Raw genomic sequence first — 19,510 nt, forward strand, 5'->3', positions numbered from 1 at the left:
GTATGTATATGGATTTCTTCTTTACAGGCCTAGAGAGGCAAGATTAGTGTTGGATCGTGAATGTAATCTGTAGATGCAGTGATTTTAGTGTTAGAATGGACTTATCCTTTAAAGACCAAGTTCACCTTTAGCAATGTGTTACACCGGTATTTAGGATGTACCACATGTGGCTATGAATACACCCCCCCCCCCCCCCCCCGGTAATAGCAAGCAGCGCTTCCCCTGCAGCTGCTGTCCCATTTTAAATCAGTGTGGTTGTGAGGGGCTCTACCTGCACAGCGGCATCATCTGTGAATAGACTAAGTTCTCTCTGCCACTGCAGCTGAAGGACTTAGTTCTCAATGGACTACAGGAGCATTATTCGGGGCCCTCGTAGTCCATTTACACTTCCTGTTACTCTGAAACTGACAGGCTGTACAGCAGTATGGGTAGAGAACTATTATGCCCTGTACACACGATCACTTTTTGTGATGAAAAAAAAAATGAAATTTTTCCAACTTCATCATTAAAAATTATGTTGCCCACACACCATCGTTTTTGAAAAATGATGAACAAAGTGACGGCACTCTAAAGGGGAAGTTCTATTCGCTTTTAGCTGGTTACTTGTTAGTAAAAGACGATTCGTGCTTTTTTGTCTGTTACAGCGTGATGAATGTACTTAATCCATTATGAATGGTAGTTTTACCTCCCGTCTCAAAGCTTACTTCTGGGCATGTGCGGGTTTAAAACGTCATTTCTGCCCACACACGATCATTTTTTATGACACAAAAAATGACATAAAAAATTCAAGCATGTTCGAATTTTTTTTTTTTCATTTTTCAGAAGACCTAAAATGACATTTTGCCCACACACGATCATTTTAAATGACATTTTTAAAAATGTCATTTTATTTAATCACAAAAAGTGATCGTGTGTACAGGGCATAAGAGTGTCTGCAGGAGTCTCACATTGTACCCGTGATTTCATGAACATGGGTACATTGTTCTGCAGGTCAAGATACTAGTTGTTTGGTATGGATCACAAGACTGTCCGATTGGCTAATCAAATAAATTATGTGGGCAATATTAGTTTTTTTCCCCCCAGCAGGTGGCACGGCAGGCAAAATCTCTATCTGCAAAATAGGAACAGCTAATCGCCTTAACAGCACATCAACAACGAATACAATATTTTTTGGAACCATACTCTAGAAGCTTACCATGTTGTTTACATTTTTTAAAATGTGTGTAAGTCCACTTATGACCAGGGAGAATTTGTACTTTGAAATGTTTATGAGACACTCTTTGTTGTGCTCCATACTGACTTTGGTGTGTGTATTCTGCTGCCCGGCTTTGATTGGAAGCTGTAAAAAAAAAAAAAAAAAAATTAGAACTTTAATTCTAAAGATAACTTGTCAACAAAACATCCCAGAGACCGGAGCAATGAAAAAGTTTGTTAAACCACAATAAAATGTATAATTTTATACAAAAAAAATAAAATAAAAATCTTTTGTACATTTCTGCAGTACATGAACATTTCCAGTGTTGTACAACATTAAACACGCTAAAGTACATAAATACAAATACGTGTACACACACACACACACACACACACACACACACAAATCAGCCATAATGACCACTGACAAGTTAAAGTGGTTACAAAACCTAAAAAAAAAAAAAAAAAAGAAGATTAACCCATTTCTTGCATTAAGGTACCCCTCTCACCTTCCCCCTTTTACTTACCTGTGCCCTTATTCAATCTAGCGCTGTGCCAGTCTGCAGCTCTCCTCTCATTTTTACTTTTTTGTATCAAAAATATATCAAATGCACAGTGTCTGACTTGGTCAAAATAGCCATAACCCTCCCACCACATTAAAAGTGAGAATGGTAAATCACTGGTGACACTACACGTTCAGACCAATCATCCAACTCTTCCTACAGCTTTCCCATTTGTGGATTAAACCCCTGAACTACTGTATGGCACCAAAACATTGTACAAATGTTGGCCCTCTGGGGATTTAGGAACCCTCAGTCATTCCAGGAAAAAAAAAACACCACCACCCCAGCCCAAAAAAATAAATGTCATCAATTCAGTCACTGATGTCACCCAAAATGTGTTTTTACCAACTGACATACCGCTTGTCAACAGTTCATGAAGTCCATGCTTAATCATAAAAAACATGCCACACAGCATATTTTAAGTGGTCACACTCGAGAGCAGAATCACTGGAGGTTGAGGGACTAAAGTGATCCTATAGGTTTCTAATGCATTCTCTGCACCTTACAGTGCACAAAGCAGACCCAATATTCCTCTTCTGGGGTCGCCCACCAGTGTTGCTCCCCCTGCCTAGTGCCCCCATAGCAAACTGCCTATGGGGGCATATGTGCACGCACACTCAAACCAGCTCTGCGTGTCCATCGACATGCATGGCTTGGCTCCACCCCCCACTTTCTCCTCATTGGCTGTGATTAACAGCATCAGGATCCTTTTGCGAGGAGAAAGTGAAGAGTGTGCCACTGCTCTTGTGCACATTGCTGGATCGAGATCAGGCTTGAGTAAGTATTTAGGATTTGGGGGGGGGGGGGGGGCTTTGCAAGCATAGAATGCATTACGATAGAAAACCTTGTACCTTTAGAAGCAATTTAACCTTTTTTCCAGCCCAGTGTTCAGCACCAACTACAACGAACATCCATAATCAACCTATGTTGTCTCTTAGGGGAGCCTGGATCACAAAACTGCCTAAACAGAACTACAGCTCTATTGGAAACCGTTTAAATGTTTTTTGCTGCTTCAACTTTTAATTTAAAAAGATCAGGTTTTAAAAAGTGTATACAGCAGGTTTTAAAAAGTGTATACAGCAGATAAAAACAAAGTATCCAAAGTAGAATTACCAACAAGACAAAAATCAGGGAGAATTCAAGCTGCTTACAGCATTGACTCTGCTGAATACAGCATGTAGGGTCTTGTAAAACTGATATTTTCCCCTCAGTTTCTTGCTCTTTTACACAAAATCCCTCAAGTCCGCTCCAACAAAAGACATTTCAGTTTTATCTATGGGCATAATAGTCAATGAAAAAATGCAGACAAGGAAAGCAACGGATGTGTGACCGCTAAAGAATGCACCCAGTGCAGATATCAAACAAAGTTTATACTGTTGCAAAATGACTTGGTTCTGTCCAGTCTACCATTCACACAAGTATACTGAATACAGCAGGTGTTTTAGAATGCCAGTGTGATTCAAACCATTATATCTAGAGGCAGTAGGAGAAGCAGCTGCCCACAGAATTAGAGGCAGTCTAAAACAAAAATGTATTGTATTGCACCATAACAGTCCTTAAAATGTGGTGGCTACATTGTTTTTTTTCTTCACATTCAAGGACAACTCACCACAGATAAACTTGCATGTTAAGACTATAAAAAGTATGAGGAATTTATGTTGGAAAAAAGTAAAAAAAAAAAATTATACTCACCTAGGTGGTTGCAGCATCTGTTTGCATTCACACCTGAACGCAGCATATTGTACCACAAATTGCCGCGACAAAACGCAGCGTTTTTTAAGCCTAACATACGCCGGAGGGGTGATTAACATTGTCGGCTATGCCGAACGCCAAAAGCCGCCTAAAAAAAAGGGTCCGGGACTTGTTTTGAGCTTCAGGCGTTTCGGCGTGGAGATGTGAACCATCTCCATAGCCGACAATGTTAAAAACGCCTAGGTGTGAATGGAGCCTCAGTGTGCTAGGCTGTGCAGGGGGCGGAAACAGCTGAAGGAGGAATAGGACAGACCCAACTTTTTCTTCCAGTGTAGCAAGTGTAAAACCCTGCAACATGCATAAATGCAAAGACTCCTTTACCAAAAAAAGAAGTTTAGCGAAGTAGAAATGTTAAAATGCAATGCAGCATTGCTATGCATGCCAACGCATGTGTGCTTATGTGCACTTACCGTACATATGTAACTGATGACACCTCCCCAAAATCCCCAGTCTGCAATACTTTGCATTTCCGGGTAGTTTTGAAGACCCTAAATGTCATTTTGAATTCAATATTGTTTTATCAACTACTAGAGCTGCACAATTGATCATTACAAAAAAATAATAATTGCGATCTCGATTCAACCCCCCTCACAATCTCTGCCCACTTTGGCAGTCTGCCAAGTTTCTAACATTGTCTGTGCTAGTAGATAAATAGAAACCCTGTAACTCTTCCTTCTTAGATCAAATGGATAAAACTTCTGTGTGTAATTGCTGGAAGTTTAACCAATTAAAGGGGTTGTAAAGGTAAAAGTTTTTTTACCTTAATGCATCCTATGCATTAAGGTAAAAAAAACATCTGATTGCACCGCCCCCCCCCCCCCCCCCCCGTTTTACTTACCTCTCCACTCGAAAGTCCCGTGCGCGTTCTCGCCATCCTATTTGGTTCCCAGCCTGGCCGTTGATTGGCGCTGCTGTCAATCACAGCGGATGACGCGGTGTGCCGGGCCAAGTGATACAGTCAGCGGCTATGGCCGCTGCTGTATCACGGGAGAGCGCTCGCAAAAGCTTTCCACCATGCGAGGGAGCTCGCATGAACGTGGAAAGCTTTTGCGAGGAGGAGCAGAGACAGCCGCCGAGGGACCCCAGAAGACACGGATCGGTGGCCACTCTGTGCCAAACGAACTTCACAGTGGAAGTAGAACAGGTTTGTTATTTTTAAACAAATAAAATCTTGCCTTTAGTGTCCCTTTAAAGTCTAAACCTTTTTCTGACACTTGTTTCTTACAAAGTTAAAATCTGTACTTTTTGCTAAAAAATTACTTGGAACCACCAAACATTATATTATATTTTTTTTTAGCAGAGACCCTAGGGAATAAAATGGCCATTGTTGCAATATTTTATGTCACACTGTAATAGCACAGTGGTCTTTCAAACACAATTTTATGGGAAAAAAATACACTTCAATGAATTACAAAAAACAAAACAAACAAACAAAAAAAACGTAACAGTAAAGTTAAGCCAATTTTTTGTTCGATGTAAAAGATGTTACGGTGAGAGAACCGTGATCTATCCTCTAAGCAAAAAAATTGGGATTCTCATTTTAGCCAGAATCGTGCAGCTCTTTCCTGCGGCCACAGATTTGCTCAATTCAAAGGGAGAAGACAATGCATTATAGTTGGTGGCCATAGCAGCCACTAGCAATAAATCGCAAGAGAATTTGCAGCCTGATTGTACACAATCAACGTGGTACATTCAGCCTGCCCATCAACAGTTCAAATCTTGGCTGGTTATTGCTGAAGTATCTAGTGAAATTAGAGTAGGCTTCAATGCTTGAGAAAAGCCTGTACAACAGAGCAAGACTGAAGGTAATAATTAGAATACACATTACATGCAATCTTGGAGTACCTGCAACAAACTGGCAAACTTTATGAACAAAACAAATCAGTATGAGTATTTCTTTGTATGCTTTACTAAAGCCTCGATTTAATTCAGTTACATAGTAGTTACATAGTTAGTCAGGTTGAAAAAAGACACAAGTCCATCCAGTTCAACCACAAAAAAAATAAAAAATAAATAAAAATAAATGCTTTTCCAATATTGATAGGCATGTACTGGAAATCATGTTATGCAACTAGATCATTTTACCCTTCTAAAAATCGCGCATGTAGTAGAAATGCCAAATCAATACAACTAAAACAAAATCAATCCTACTCATAGGGCTCTAAACATGATCTTAAATAACCCAAATCAATTCACTTAAAGCTCAATTCCAGGCAAACAACTAAATACACAGCTTAAATACATATATGGGAGCCGTTTACCTGCCAAAAGGGTTTGTATATCTGCAGCCAGTCACATCTAGAGCAAACAGTATAGCCAGGCTGATGACTGGTCTTCTGCAGGTAAAAATTTACCTTTTGCTAAAACATAACATACAACAGGGGTGCCAAACCAGTGGTCGGCGACCACCTGCTGTGGGATGGCGGGTTGGCAAGCCCAGATTGCAGGTTGCCAAGCCGCTATGCCAGAGCATCAGTGTTGTGGATAAATCCGGCGCTGGAGGAAGCAAGCGGCTGATGCTTCCTCTATAGCGCTGGCTCTTGTCCCAAGCGGAGTGCTTTCGTTACCACTGCCTCGGACAAGAATCGAACCGCCAGCAACGCCTGCAAAAAGGGATAATAAAAAGGTCAGTTTATGAGAATAACAGTTTTAGCACTGGGCAAAGTTATGTGAGCTTTGCTATGGGCATAGTTTATCAATGGTTTTTACTTTAGGTTGCTTTCACACCAATCTGCACGTGCAGTGCATCCGCTACTTTCCAGTGGGTTAGCTGCACTGAGCCATACACTTCTATTATATCCTGTGGGTGTGGTGCGCTGAAAGTGCACACCTGCAAGATAGAATAGAAGTCTATGGCAAAGCACAGCTAACCCACAGGAAAGCCGCAGGTGCCCTGTGCTACACCCAAGGTGCAGGTAAACTGCAGTGTATAAGTGTGAAAGCAGCCTTAGGCACCTTTCACTTGACTGGTCCAGTTTTTCAGGTGGACCCAATCGGACCCTTCATTCACCTCCATGAAATGCAAGATGGTCTTGTGTTAAAATAAACATTTAAATAAATAGGGAAGGGGGTTGTGTTTTGGATCATTGTCATGTTGGAATGTCCAAGCATGCGCAGCTTCCTGGCTGATGAGCGTAAATGTTCCTCCAGTAATTTTTGATACCATACTGCATTCATCTCGCCATCAATTCTGACCAAAATTTCCTGTGCCTTTGTAGCTCACACATACCCAAAACACCCCGAACAATTTTCCTGGCAGTCGTGGCTGAAATTTTAGTTGGTCTACCTGACCGTAGTTTGGTTTCAACAGAACCCCTAATTTTTCACTCCCGATTAGAGTTTGAACACTGCCGATTGGCATTCTCAATTTCTGGGGATTCTAGAGGGCCTGTCCTCTCTTTTGACGTTAGGCAGAGAAAAACGGAGGCTGCTAGAGCAAGGTGTGGGTTATACCCGGGGAACCACGCCCCCTGGGAGGAGCAACACTGAAGAAAAGTTGTTAACACTTTAAGTGCTGTATTTCTGCCTAACTCTCCTGGAAGGACCCTACAGTCAAAGGCTGCTGTGTCCGTCCATTAACGCAAGAGAAAATAAAAGTTTTTGGAGTTACACTAAAATGTAAAAAAAAAAAAAAAGTACCTGTTCAAACTTGCATACATATTTTTAACTTGAAACCGGGAGTTCCACCCAAAAAAAGCATGCAATTTTTTTATGGGGGGGGAGCTGCTGTTTTTTGCTACTTGCAATGTAATGTAACCTGTAATGCCAACAGCCACCACAAGATGGCCACTCCTAGATTCCTTCTGCAGGCCTGAGCTTCGTTCTTTGAAGGGTGCAAAGCTGCGGCCTCAATTACCGGCGGGCGCACCGCGATCGCGCCGGTCAGTAATTGAGGCCGCGGCTTTCTGCAGCCCTAAGCTTCCCCAGGCCACAATTTGTCGCAATTGCGACTGGATTTTGTCGAGATATAGAGAGATAGATAGTTCTATAGAAAAAAAGTGCATCCATTTGCCAGTATATAACCATCACCAAAAGAACATCTCACCGTGGATGCTGTGTCAGGTAAGTGGCCAGAAGCCATCATATGTTTCTTACAGAGTGCTACCATCTGCTTTCTCCCGGGATGACATGTTAACTAGCACAGTGGAAATGCAATGTGGCCATCTCACCACTGAGGGATCCATCACCACTATAGACATCCTACACTAGAAAGGAGCAATTTTCCCCTTTCCAAAATGGCGCCCTTAGCATTGGCACAGATCTGTGCCATGGGCTGTGCATCCGGGCCAATTGTAACTCACCCGGTGGATGCATGTTTCTGGTGCAGGTTTGCACTGATGATTTTGTATCGTTAGTGCCAACTATGGTCCTTATGGTGGAGCAATTCCATGCATCTACCGTTTTTGGGACTATGGCGCATGCGCGCACAGGCGCACCACGGAGACAGGTCCGGCAACGTCAGATGCTCTGCGTCATGGGCGTTTCCGGATCGAAATTCCAGGAGACACAATATAAAAGCACACACCACAGGACACACGCCAGCTGTCACTAGTGGCAAGTTCAAATCCATCTCACTTGGACTGTTGAATTGATGAGGCAGTTTTACCACAGCTAATTAATATCATGGTGATTATCTACAGACGCCTCGCTTCATACGAGGCAGCCATCTGACTGAAGTGAGGACTCTTCACTACATATGAGGCAGCTACCTGATTGAAGCGAAAATCTAACTAGAGGACATAGAACCCCATTTTTCACACCAATTTAATCTGCATTAGGGCTCTTTCACAATTGCGGACCGTATGTCCACTTTTTCATCCATCCGTGTGCGGATGAAAAAGGGACATACATTGGTCCCTTTGACATCACGGGTGTCAGCGGATGAACATCCGCTGACACCCGATTTCGCCTGCCTCTGCATTCCTCCGATTCTGCAGGCGGAGGAAAACCCCATTTTTCCTTCCGTCTCGGATGAACACGGACAGACAGTCCGTTCTCATCCGATCCCCCCATAAGGGAGAGCGGAGAAAAGACAGGGCGGTCCCTGCACAGTGTGCAGGAATCGCCCTGTCATCCGCCGGCTCAGCGGGGATCAACGGAGCAATCTCCGCTGAGCAGACGGTGGTGCATGATATACATATATACACACACACACACACACACACACACATATACATATACACACATACATACACACATAGTAAAACCTAAAGTAACTTGGTTTGAGAGCGCACACACAGTGAAAACTTGGATTGCAAGTAACGTGGTTAACGAGCGTTTCGCAATATGAGCACTGTATTTTAAAAAAATCGCAACTCGGTTTGCGAGTGTTGTCTCTCAAAAAGAGCACGATTCAGGCAAAAGCGGTGTGCAGTACCGCGTTTGGCCTGATGTGGGGGGTGCCGGCCCTGAGCAGAGCCGAACGGCGCCGATCAGCACCATTCGGAAATGCACGAAAAGGCCCGAGGGAACAGAGTCTTTCCGAGGTTTGCGGAGGTGTCCTTGGGTCTTTCCGGACGTTTCAGAGGCTCTCCGGCACCCTCCACCTCTGGTCGCATGCGGTATTGCATGCCATTGAAGTCAATGCGTAATGAATTATTTTAATTTCCATTGACTTCAATGTGTAAACTCGCTTTGATATGCGAGTCCTGGAACGGATAATGCTCGTAATCCGAGGTTCAACTGTACGCGCGTGTGTGTACACAGTCATGTTCAAAAGTTTTCATACCCTGGCAGAAATTGTGAAATGAATATTGAAAATGTGACTGATCACGCCAAAAAAAACTTGTCTTATTTAAGGATAGCAATCACATGAAGCCATCAGTTTTTTGGATCCTTTTTAAATCATAACCGAAATCACCCAAGTGGCCCTGATCAAAAGTTTTCATACCCTGGAATGTTTGGTCTTGGTACAGACACAGAATGTGGCACACGCAGGTTAAAACGGCAATTAAAGGTTAATAAGTAAAGTTATCCCCATTTTTTTTTAATATTATGAAAGATAATGTTACGCCGAGTAAATTGATACCCAACATGTCACGCTTCAAAATTACGTCCGCTCGTGGAATGCCGACAAACTTTTACCCTTTAAAATCTCCATAGGCGACGTTTAAAAAATTCTACAGGTTGCATGTTTTGAGTTACAGAGGAGGTCTAGGGCTAGAATTATTGCTCTCGCTCTACTCTCTAATTTGTCAACCCCTGATTTAAGAGCAACGACCGGAGTGCGGATCATCTTTTTTCCTCATAGCCTGCTTAGTGCATCCATGTGAGAGCGAAGAAACTCATTGACTATTTATACACAAAATTAAATTATGATTTCAAAAGCCATTTGTGCCACCCTTTGTGTCTGTACCAAGGCCAAACATTCCAGGGTATATAAACTTTTGATCGGGGCCATTTGGGCTATTTGTTATTATGGATTTTAAAAAGGATAAAAAAAAACTATGTGATAATAAATGGCTTCATGCGATTGCTATCCTTAAATAAAATAGTTTTTTGGCATGATCAGTCACATTTTCAATATTAATGCCAAAATGTCACAATTTCTGCGGGAGTATGCAAACTTTTGAGCATGACTGTGTGATTTTATATAGATATATAAAAATCACAGCTTTAAGAAGCCTTCTGTATGGAGAAACTAGTCTCATGCATTGCTCAGGTGTGATTTTTGCCCATTCTTCCACACAAGCAATCTTCAAATCTTGCACGCTGATCTTGAATTCAATAGAAAATCTATGGAAAGAACTAAAGTCAGGTGAATCGAGAGTTCCCTGTGCTTTGTGTTTGGCATCATTGTCTTGCTGAAATGTCCACCCTCATTTCATCTTCATCATCCTGGTATATGGCAGAAGATTTTTATCAAGAATGTCTTTGTACATTTTTCCATTCATCCTTCCTTCAATGATATGAAGTTTGCAAGTACCGCAGGGCTTGACAAATTTGCTTTGAAACTAGGAGCCAGCTAAAAAAAAAGTTAGGAGCCAGTTTCTTTTTTAGCATAACATGGATTGTTAGTGCCTGGGGAAGGTACTTATTTTGTGCTCTTTAACACATTAAAATTACTTACAACAGAGCGGCCGGTCAGCTAATAAACCAGACAACGCTGTTATGTCAGGGTTGTAGGCTGGCTAGAAAGAATGACAATAAAAACTTGTCATAGGGGGAAACTCATTATGCCAATTGCATCACAACTGTGGCATGTAAAACGCCCTCATCTGCTGCCTACTGCAGCTTAAAAGTATGGATTTTTCCTCCATCATACTTACCCATGTGGATGCAGCATTGGTGCACTGCTGCATCTGTGACCCAATGCCTTTACACCGAGAACCGAGCGATTGAACACTGCCGGCTCGGTTCTTACAGCTTCTTGAGCAGAGAGCTGCTGACTATCAATCCGCTTTGCTCCCTCCTCGCTCACTGGAGGAGGGGTGGGGAGCGGCCATGTAAGGCTCGCCAAGACAGTTGTCAGTCCAGGCACTTGGCAGATCCAGACTCCCATTGTCTGGATGATGTGGTGCCTGGACCGACATTGGTGACTTCAGCAGAGAGTGGACTTCAGCCCGCTCTATCCTAAAAACAGTTCACAGGAGCGCAAAACAAATTGCACTCCTATGATCCATAGGAGAAACCCAGCCAAAGGAGCTTAGTATGGACTTATCCTTTAAGATTGGTGGGTGGCAAAAACATGGCTCTACCACACATTCTACCACTGTATACACACAGACACACACTGCCCTCCTGCACATGACCACATGCACACACTGCCCTCCTGCACATGACCACACGCATGCTCCTTTACATCAACCCACCTGTACATGATCCTCCACACACAAGGCCATGCCCCTCTGTATACGATCGCCCCACCTCCCCATTCTTCACAAGGTCACAGCCATGTCATTTGCTTGCTTCACTCGCCTAACTTACACAAAGAGGAGAGCAGGAGGTGGGCCAATCCTGGATTGAAGCCAGGAGGCACAGCAGCACTGGATAGAGGACAGAACCTACCAGGTTACACATTTTCATATTAAAGGAGTTGTAAAGTGAGTGAATAATAATAATAAAAAGGCAGATGCTAAAGAAAACTAGTAGTGAGAGAAACATGCATGGTCTTTGCAGATTTTCGTCTGAAAATTCTAGTTGCCCAACCTCTACCAACAACTATGCTTTCTGAAAACAAAGGGTTGAAACAAACATGTACCAAGCAAGAATTCCTGAACTGCAGTCTTGTGGGTCACAACACAAAGTACTGAAAATATTATAATAGGAAGACAGGGAGGTAATTAGCATTTTTTAGAAAGTTACAATGGTGGCTTATGTTTTTTCAAGGTTCCTTTTAAAAAAGCACCTTTCCAAAGTACTACAAATGTTTATCTGAGAAGAGAAAAGCTATGCAAAGATATGAGAGGACAGTTGCCCAATTATGTTGCTTTGCCTGCATGTCTACATGAAGCTATGCCCCATTCACACGGGCGGGCCGATCGTCAGTTTTATTAGACAGACCCAATTGGACTCTCTATGAATCGATGAATGTCAACGGACATGTGTCTGTTGACACCTGCCAACATATAATCTGATCCTATCCGCTACAAACAGACGTTGGGTTATTCATCTGGTGGAGCGGATGGCATCCGGATAGAAATAGAAAGGCGGTCCGTTTCCATCCGACCTCCCATAGAGGAGAGTGTGCCGTGTCCGTAACCACCCTGCATAAGCGAGCAGACATGGACCAGTCATCCGCCTGCTTAGCAGAAATTCACAGATGAGCAGGCGAGTCCGTCCGTCTGAAAAGTGCCTATGGCACCAGCTAGCCAGCAACTATCTTGAGGAAAATTTGATCAAGCAGATAAATCTTTCCTTAACCCTTTTATTCTCTGAGATCAGTGGACCAGGCACTATTTCTCTCTGTAGAAGTTTCCAAAAATGAAGATTTGCTATATACAGCTAGAAATGTTATTTAATTCAGTGGACCTGTAACTTCTGAGTCTCTCTTGTTGTTCCTTGATGCAGTTATCAGATCACTAGGGAGAATAGGAGAACTTACTACTTTACAAAGATGGCCGTTTCACACAGAGATAGTACAGAAGTCAAGGAACGTCAATGGAAAAAATGAGCAGCAGAAAGCCCATAGGCAATATTGATGACAATTCATGTGCATTAAAAGAGACATTTCTGCCTAAATTGGCATATTTCCACCTACAGCCCTCAGAATGTTCCGTATAGCCAAGGAGTTAACACATCTACAGAATGTTTTTATTGGTAGCACACACTTGCTATATTTCCCTGTAGTGCCTTGGCTTTCTATACAACCAGGGTTAAAGCGGATGTGTCATGAAAAAAAAGCCGAGCGTTCCCAGAGCACAACAGAGTTCCCAGAGGACGGGAGGCGACGTTCTGCCCGAGGCTGTGTGGCCGGAAGTGGGTGCAAATACCTGTCTTTAGACAGGTATCTGCACCCCCCTCCCCCTGAAAGGTGTCAAATGTGACACCAGATGGGGGGGGGGGGGGTTCAGATCAGCGGGAGTTCCACTTTAGGGTGGAGCTCCGCTTTAATATCTATATCAGGGGTCTCTAAACTTGATAGACAAAGAGAGTCAGTTTACGGTCCTTCAAACTTTAGGGGGGACAGACTGTGGCCATTGGGGGAAGAAAATGTCCCAGCATCAGTGGGAGTAAACATTTTTGGGGAAGAAAAGTGCCCCATCATTGGTGTCAGTGGGAGAAACAGTATCCCATCAGTGGTGCTCAATCTTTGGTGTCGGTGGGAGGAATAGTGTCCCATCGTCCAATTCTGTTGTAGGAATAGTGCCCGATTGTTGGTGTCAGTGGCAGGATCCAATCCCCACTGTTGCTGACAGATATGGCGGAAAGGATATCTATCTAATACCAAGTATTTCATCTGCCTCTATTCAGAATATAATATGGTTAAAGTAGAGGATTAAGAGTCAGACAGGAGACCCAAAGGTTAAATAATTTTGATTGCATGTGGCGTGCCTTGCAATAGGATGTTTTCAGTAAGACATTAGTGCAATAACAGCGTCACTGTTACATGATACCGATTTCTTATTGGGGACCTTTGATTGGAGAACAGCTTCTCTGTATGCTGAGAGCCTATAGGAGAGCATGCTTTCTGCATATTGATATAGTTGACGACATAACGCAAAATTCCCTGAAGCAGCAGAGATATTACTTTACGGAACGCGTTGGATTTCTGATATGAACTGTCCTCAAGCATGTGGAACACGCATCATTGTTTGTTTACCATGCCATTGACTATATTATGAGATATGAATATTTTTGTATGTGATATCATCTTCGTTCAATAAACAATTTTTATTCAATACCGTGTGCATACCTCAGTGTCAGCTCTACATCCTGTAAAGTTCTATTTTATGGGGGTTTTCCCCTATACACACACACAAATATACATTTTCACAACATCTGCTGCCTCAGTTTTTACGATAGCAATACTCTAGAATGTTATGGACAGTGATCAGATGAATTGCAATTATTTGCAAAGTCCCTCTTCACCATGAAAACAAACTTTATCCTAAAAATAAAATAAAAAATTTCACTGCATTTCAGCCCTACTACAAAAGGATAAGTCAGTGATTCTATTGTTAAAACAGGTGTCAGTGTTGAAGAGGACAAGGCTGGAAATCACTCTGTAATGCTGATTGAATTAGAACAGGCTGGAAGCTTGAAAAAGAAGGGTGGTGCTTGAAATCATTGTTCTTCCTCTTTTAAAAGAGAAAGGCTGTGCATCTATAGCCACCAGCATTCTAACAATAACCTATCTAGCCCTGTACAGAAAAAAAAAAAAAAAAAAAAAAACATGAGTATACATACCTTTTCTGCAGGCGATCCGAACAGATCCCATGCTGAGCTGTCAACCACGGCTTCGCTGTGGAGATTGGTGCAGAGGACACCCCACCGACAATGGAAACCCCATAGTAACTATGGGTGATGTAATTTCCCATCCATTTTACAGCTGTTGTTGTGTCTGCAGAGCTTCTGCCGCTGGAGATCGGGTCAGATCGCCTGCAGAAAAGGTATGTATACTATTTTTTTCTTTACAGGGCTAGATAGGTTAGTGTTAGAATGCTGGTGGCTATAGATCCAGGGGCTTTAGTTTTAGCATTAACTTGCTCTTTAACTATGGTTACCTGCAAGGAAACACATGCGGTCATCATTGCTTTGCACAAAAAGGAAATCATATTGCTGCTACTAAGATTGCACCTAAATCAACCATTTAATCGGATCATTAAGGCCCCTTTCACACGGCCGGATAGAATGGTGCTTTTAGCTGCGGATTTTACCGCAGCTAGAAGCACACAATGCTTTCCTATGACATCATTCACACACTACGGTTACCTGCGGTTTTGTTACCCACGGTTTTGTGCGGATAGAAAAAAATAGATCTCAATGCGTCCAGCTGCGAAATCCCGCAGCTATCGGCACATAACCGCAGGTAATTGCAGTGCACCGTGTCAGCTTTGTTTGGTATCTTGAGGGGGAACTCCACGCCAAATTTCAAATAAAAAAAAACGGCATGGGTTTCCCCTACAGGAGCATACCAGGCTCTCGAGTCTATGGATTTTAAGGGGAACACTGTACGCCGGAAAAACGGCGTGGGGTTCCCCCAAATTCAGTAGCAGACCCGTATCCGAGCAGCAGCCCGGCCGGTCAGGAAAGGGGGTGGGGACGAGCGAGCGCCCCCCCTTCTTAACCGTGCCAGGCCGCATTCCCTCAACATGGGGGGGTAGGTGCTTTGAGGCAGGGGGGGCGCCCTGTGGCCCCCCCACCCCAAAGCACCTGTCCCCATGTTGATGAGGACAGGGCCTCTTCCCGACAACCCTGGCCGTTGGTTGTCGGGGTATGCGGGAGGGGAGCTTATCGGAATCTGGGAGCCCCCTTTAATAAGGTGGCCCTCAGATCCTGGCCCCCCCCACCCTAGGTGAATGAGTATGGGGTACATCGTACCCCTACCCATTCATCTGGCGGAAAAAAAATGTAAAAAAAAAAAAAATAGAGTTACGTACCGGTAACGTCTTTTCCAGTAGTCTTTCAGGACAGCCCACAATTGAGAGATACTCCTCCTCTTCCTCTAGGAAACACTGCGCCAGCCCATAAATTTCTCACTCCCCCTGCCAGACCTCAGTATTTATACGAGCACCTCCGGTCAGCTGGGGAGACACAAGAACATGTTAATAACATACAATTACATATCAACATCATGTCCTGGTCTTGAAATCAGACTTCCTCTATTCGGGTGGGTACCCAGGGCTGTCCTGAAAGACTACTGGAAAAGACGTTACCGGTACGTAACTCTATTTTTCCCCTCCCGTCTTTCAGGACAGCCCACAATTGAGAGGATAACCGAGAACTTACCAACTAGGGTGGGACTATGGCTTGCAAAACCTTTCGTCCAAAGGCTTGCTCACCTGCCGAAACCAGGTCCACCCTGTAGTGTTTAACGAAGGTGGTGTAGCTGGACCATGTTGCTGCTTTGCAAATCTGTTCCGGCGTTGCTCCCGCTCTTTCTGCTTGAGAGGTTGCCAGCGCTCGAGTGGAGTGTGCTTTAATTCCTGTAGGGATATCCCTACCAGCCAAAGTGTATGCTTGCTCAATGCTTAGTCTTAGCCACCTGGCAATAGTGCGCCTGGATGCTTTGCATCCCTTCCTGGTTCCAGAAAATAAAACAAATAGTGAGTCTGACCGTCTAAACGGTTTAGTCACCTCTAAATAATGTAGGATACTTCTCCTAACATCAAACGTACTGAAACGTCGTTCCCTTTCCCCCGAAGGGTTGGAACAAAAAGAGGGTAAAACTATATCTTGACTCCTGTGAAACTTTGAAGTCACTTTAGGAAGAAAGGCTGGATCGGTCTTGAAAACGACCCGATCCGGGAAAATAACACAAAAAGGGGGTCTGATCGATAGAGCTTCTAGCTCGCTGACCCTCCTAGCAGTGGTCACTGCAACCAAAAAAGCTGTTTTTAAGGTTAAATCCCTTAGAGAACAATTATCTAAGGGCTCAAAGGGAGTACCCGTTAGGGTACGCAATACCAGAGACAGGTCCCAACTGGGGAAGGGTGGCCCTCGAGCTGGTCTCTGTCTGGATAGTGCTTTAAAGAACCTGACTATCCAGGGACTGGTGGCCAGAGGTTTTTCTAAATACACCGTAAGTGCCGAAACCTGCCCTTTAAGGGTGCTAACCGAAAGACCCTTATCTGCCCCACACTGAAGAAATTCTAAGACAGCCGTGGGGCTCTGTACAGAACAGGGGCAATTTACACACCATTCGTTGAAACGAAGCCAAACCTTCTTGTAAATTTTGCGGGTCTCCTTTTTTCTACTATTAAGGAGGGTGGCAATTAAACCTTCGGAAAATCCCTTGGATCTTAGTATGGCTTCCTCAGTAGCCACGCTGCTAGCCTCCACCTGTGGACTTGTGGACATAGGACTGGGCCCTGTGATAGAAGATCCTCCCGCTGAGGTAGAAATAAGGGTGGTTCTGCCGCTAATTGTTTGAGGACTGAGAACCAAGCCCTCTTGGGCCAGTAAGGAGCTACCAGGACTAGAGAGGTGTGCTCTAATTGGAATTTTCTCAGTACTGCTGGAAGAAGTACCGGAGGTGGGAATGCATAGCATCTTCCGAACTTCCAGCTTTGGGACAGGGCATCCACTCCCCTTGCTCCTTCTCCCTTGTTCAGGGAGAAGAAACAGGGGGCCTTCGCATTTTCTCTTGAGGCGAAGAGGTCCACCTCCAGAGTTCCCCATCTCTTGTTCAGGAGCTGAAAGACCTCCTGGTTGAGGGTCCACTCGCCCTCCCTCAGCTGCCTCCGACTGAGGAAGTCTGCTGTTACGTTTCTTTCTCCCCTCAGAAAGACCGCCGAAAGGGAGAGGGTGTGGATCTCGGCCCAGCCCAGAATCTCTGCTGTCAGGACCGACAAACTTTCGCTTCTCGTGCCGCCCTGCTTGTTTAAATAGGCTACGGCCGATGAATTGTCCGATCTCACCTGAATGTGGTGCCCCTGGAGTTCCTCCTGAAAGAACCTGAGGGCTAGGCCCACTGCCCTCAGCTCCTTCCAATTGGAAGATCTTTTTAGATCTTGGAGACCCCAGGTACCCTGCGCTGGAAGGGACCCCAGGTGCGCTCCCCAGCCCTTGCCGCTTGCGTCTGTGGTTACCACCCGAGACACCGGGATAATCCACAGACGTCCTTGGGTAATGTTGGTGGCCTTTCTCCACCACCAGAGGGATCTCTTTACCTGAAGGGGTACTAGAATCAAGGAGTCTAGGGTTTCTAGGCTGTGATCCCAGACCCTTAGTAGGAAGGCCTGCAGTGGGCGAAAGTGAATCCCTGCCCACTGTACGGCTGGGAGGGCAGATGTCAGCAGACCTAGCGTTGACATCAGGGACCTTAGTGACACCTGTTGATTGTTTTGGAGGGAAGCTACTGCTCTGTCCAACTTCTTGACTTTCTCTACCGGGAGGAACACTCTTGAGAGAGTAGAATCCAGCAGGTACCCTAGGTAAGTGATCTGTTGGGATGGAATTAAACTGGACTTGTCTAGGTTCAGTAACCACCCTAGGTCCGTTAGAACCTTCTTGGTCACTTCCAGGTCCCTGGATAGCTGCTCTGGCGAGGCTGCGAAAAGTAGCAGGTCGTCCAGATAGGCTATGATGGATATTCCCTGAAGTCGCAGAAACGCTAAGGGTTCTGCCAGGATTTTGGTAAAAATCCGGGGCGAGGAGGATAGCCCGAATGGCAGAGCCTGGAACTGGAGGTGTACAATCGTTCCCTCTAGGTCCACGGCCAATCGCAGATAACTCTGAGAATTCTCTGCGATCGGGACGTGTAAGTATGCGTCTCTGAGGTCCAGAGATACCATGAAACAATTGAGGGGAAGGAGGGCTCTGACTGTATAAATTGATTCCATACGGAATTTCCTGTATGAAATGGATCTGTTCAGAGGTTTTAGGTTTAGGATTAACCTGTATTTTCCCGAGGGCTTCTTTACCACAAAGATGTGTGAATAAAATCCCCTTCCTTCCTCTGCCCTTGGAACTCTGAGGATGACACTCTGATCCTCTAGCTCCCTTAGAGCTCCCAACAAGGCTTCGGATTTCTCCTTGTCCCTGGGTAGATGGGTGACTAGGTATCTCTGGGGGGGAGGTGATGAAAATTCCAGTCGGTATCCCCCTCTTATGACCGCCAGGACAAACTGGTTTGGGGAGATTGATTCCCATTGTGGGAGAAAAGTCCCCAGTCTTCCTCCCACCCTGACTAACAAGTCATGGGTTTTTAGGGGGCTGGACAGGAGGGTGAAAAATCGCTCCACCTCTGCCTCTGCCCCTGGGGGTCCAAACCCTCTTTTGGCCTGCTGGTTTGGCCCCTTTTTGCTTATGCGGACGAAACCCCCTTCCTGCCTGTACTGTGACTCTCTTTTTAGGAGGAAAGGCTTTCTTTTTGTCCGCCGTGCGGTCTAGTACTGCTTCAAGGCCTGGGCCAAAAAGCAGGTCCCCTGTGAAGGGAATACCACATAACTTGGATTTAGAGGCGCTGTCGCCAGTCCAAGTCTTGAGCCAGAGGGCCCTTCTGGCCGAGTTAGCCAGAACCGCCGATCTGGCCGACATGCGGACTGACTCCGCTGAGGCATCCGCTATATAAGCGACTCCTTGCAGGATAGTAGGGAAGGAGGCTAAAATAGTTTCCTTATCCGTACCAGCTTCAATGTGCTCCTGAATTTTAGAGAGCCAATGCTCCAGATTGCGAGCCATTACCGTGACGGCAAGTTCTGGTTTAAGATTCCCCATAGTAGAATCCCAACATTTCTTTAATAGGGAATCCATTCTTTTGTCCATAACATCGGACAAAACCCCCATGTCCTCGAACGCTAAATCCGTGTTCCTGGACACTTGGGAGAAGGCGGCGTCTAATTTGGGGCTTTTGTTCCAAACAGATAAAGGATCCTCTGAGAAAGGGAATCTCCTCT

At 44.6% G+C, this 19,510-nt stretch overlaps 1 protein-coding gene across 4 annotated transcripts in view; it reads right to left on the reverse strand.

Annotated features, from left to right (window-relative positions):
- Positions 1–19,510, reverse strand: part of NF1 (neurofibromin 1) — a 317,171-nt gene that overhangs the window by 282,350 nt on the left and 15,311 nt on the right. For all 4 annotated transcript variants that reach the window (XM_040336668.1, XM_040336666.1, XM_040336665.1 and 1 more), the window contains exon 2: positions 1,196–1,339. In XM_040336668.1, coding sequence (XP_040192602.1) covers positions 1,196–1,339 — 144 coding nt within the window. The remainder of the gene's footprint in view (positions 1–1,195; positions 1,340–19,510) is intronic.

This window comes from Rana temporaria, chromosome 2 (assembly GCF_905171775.1).
Source record: "Rana temporaria chromosome 2, aRanTem1.1, whole genome shotgun sequence".
Classification (NCBI taxonomy): Eukaryota; Metazoa; Chordata; class Amphibia; order Anura; family Ranidae; genus Rana; species Rana temporaria.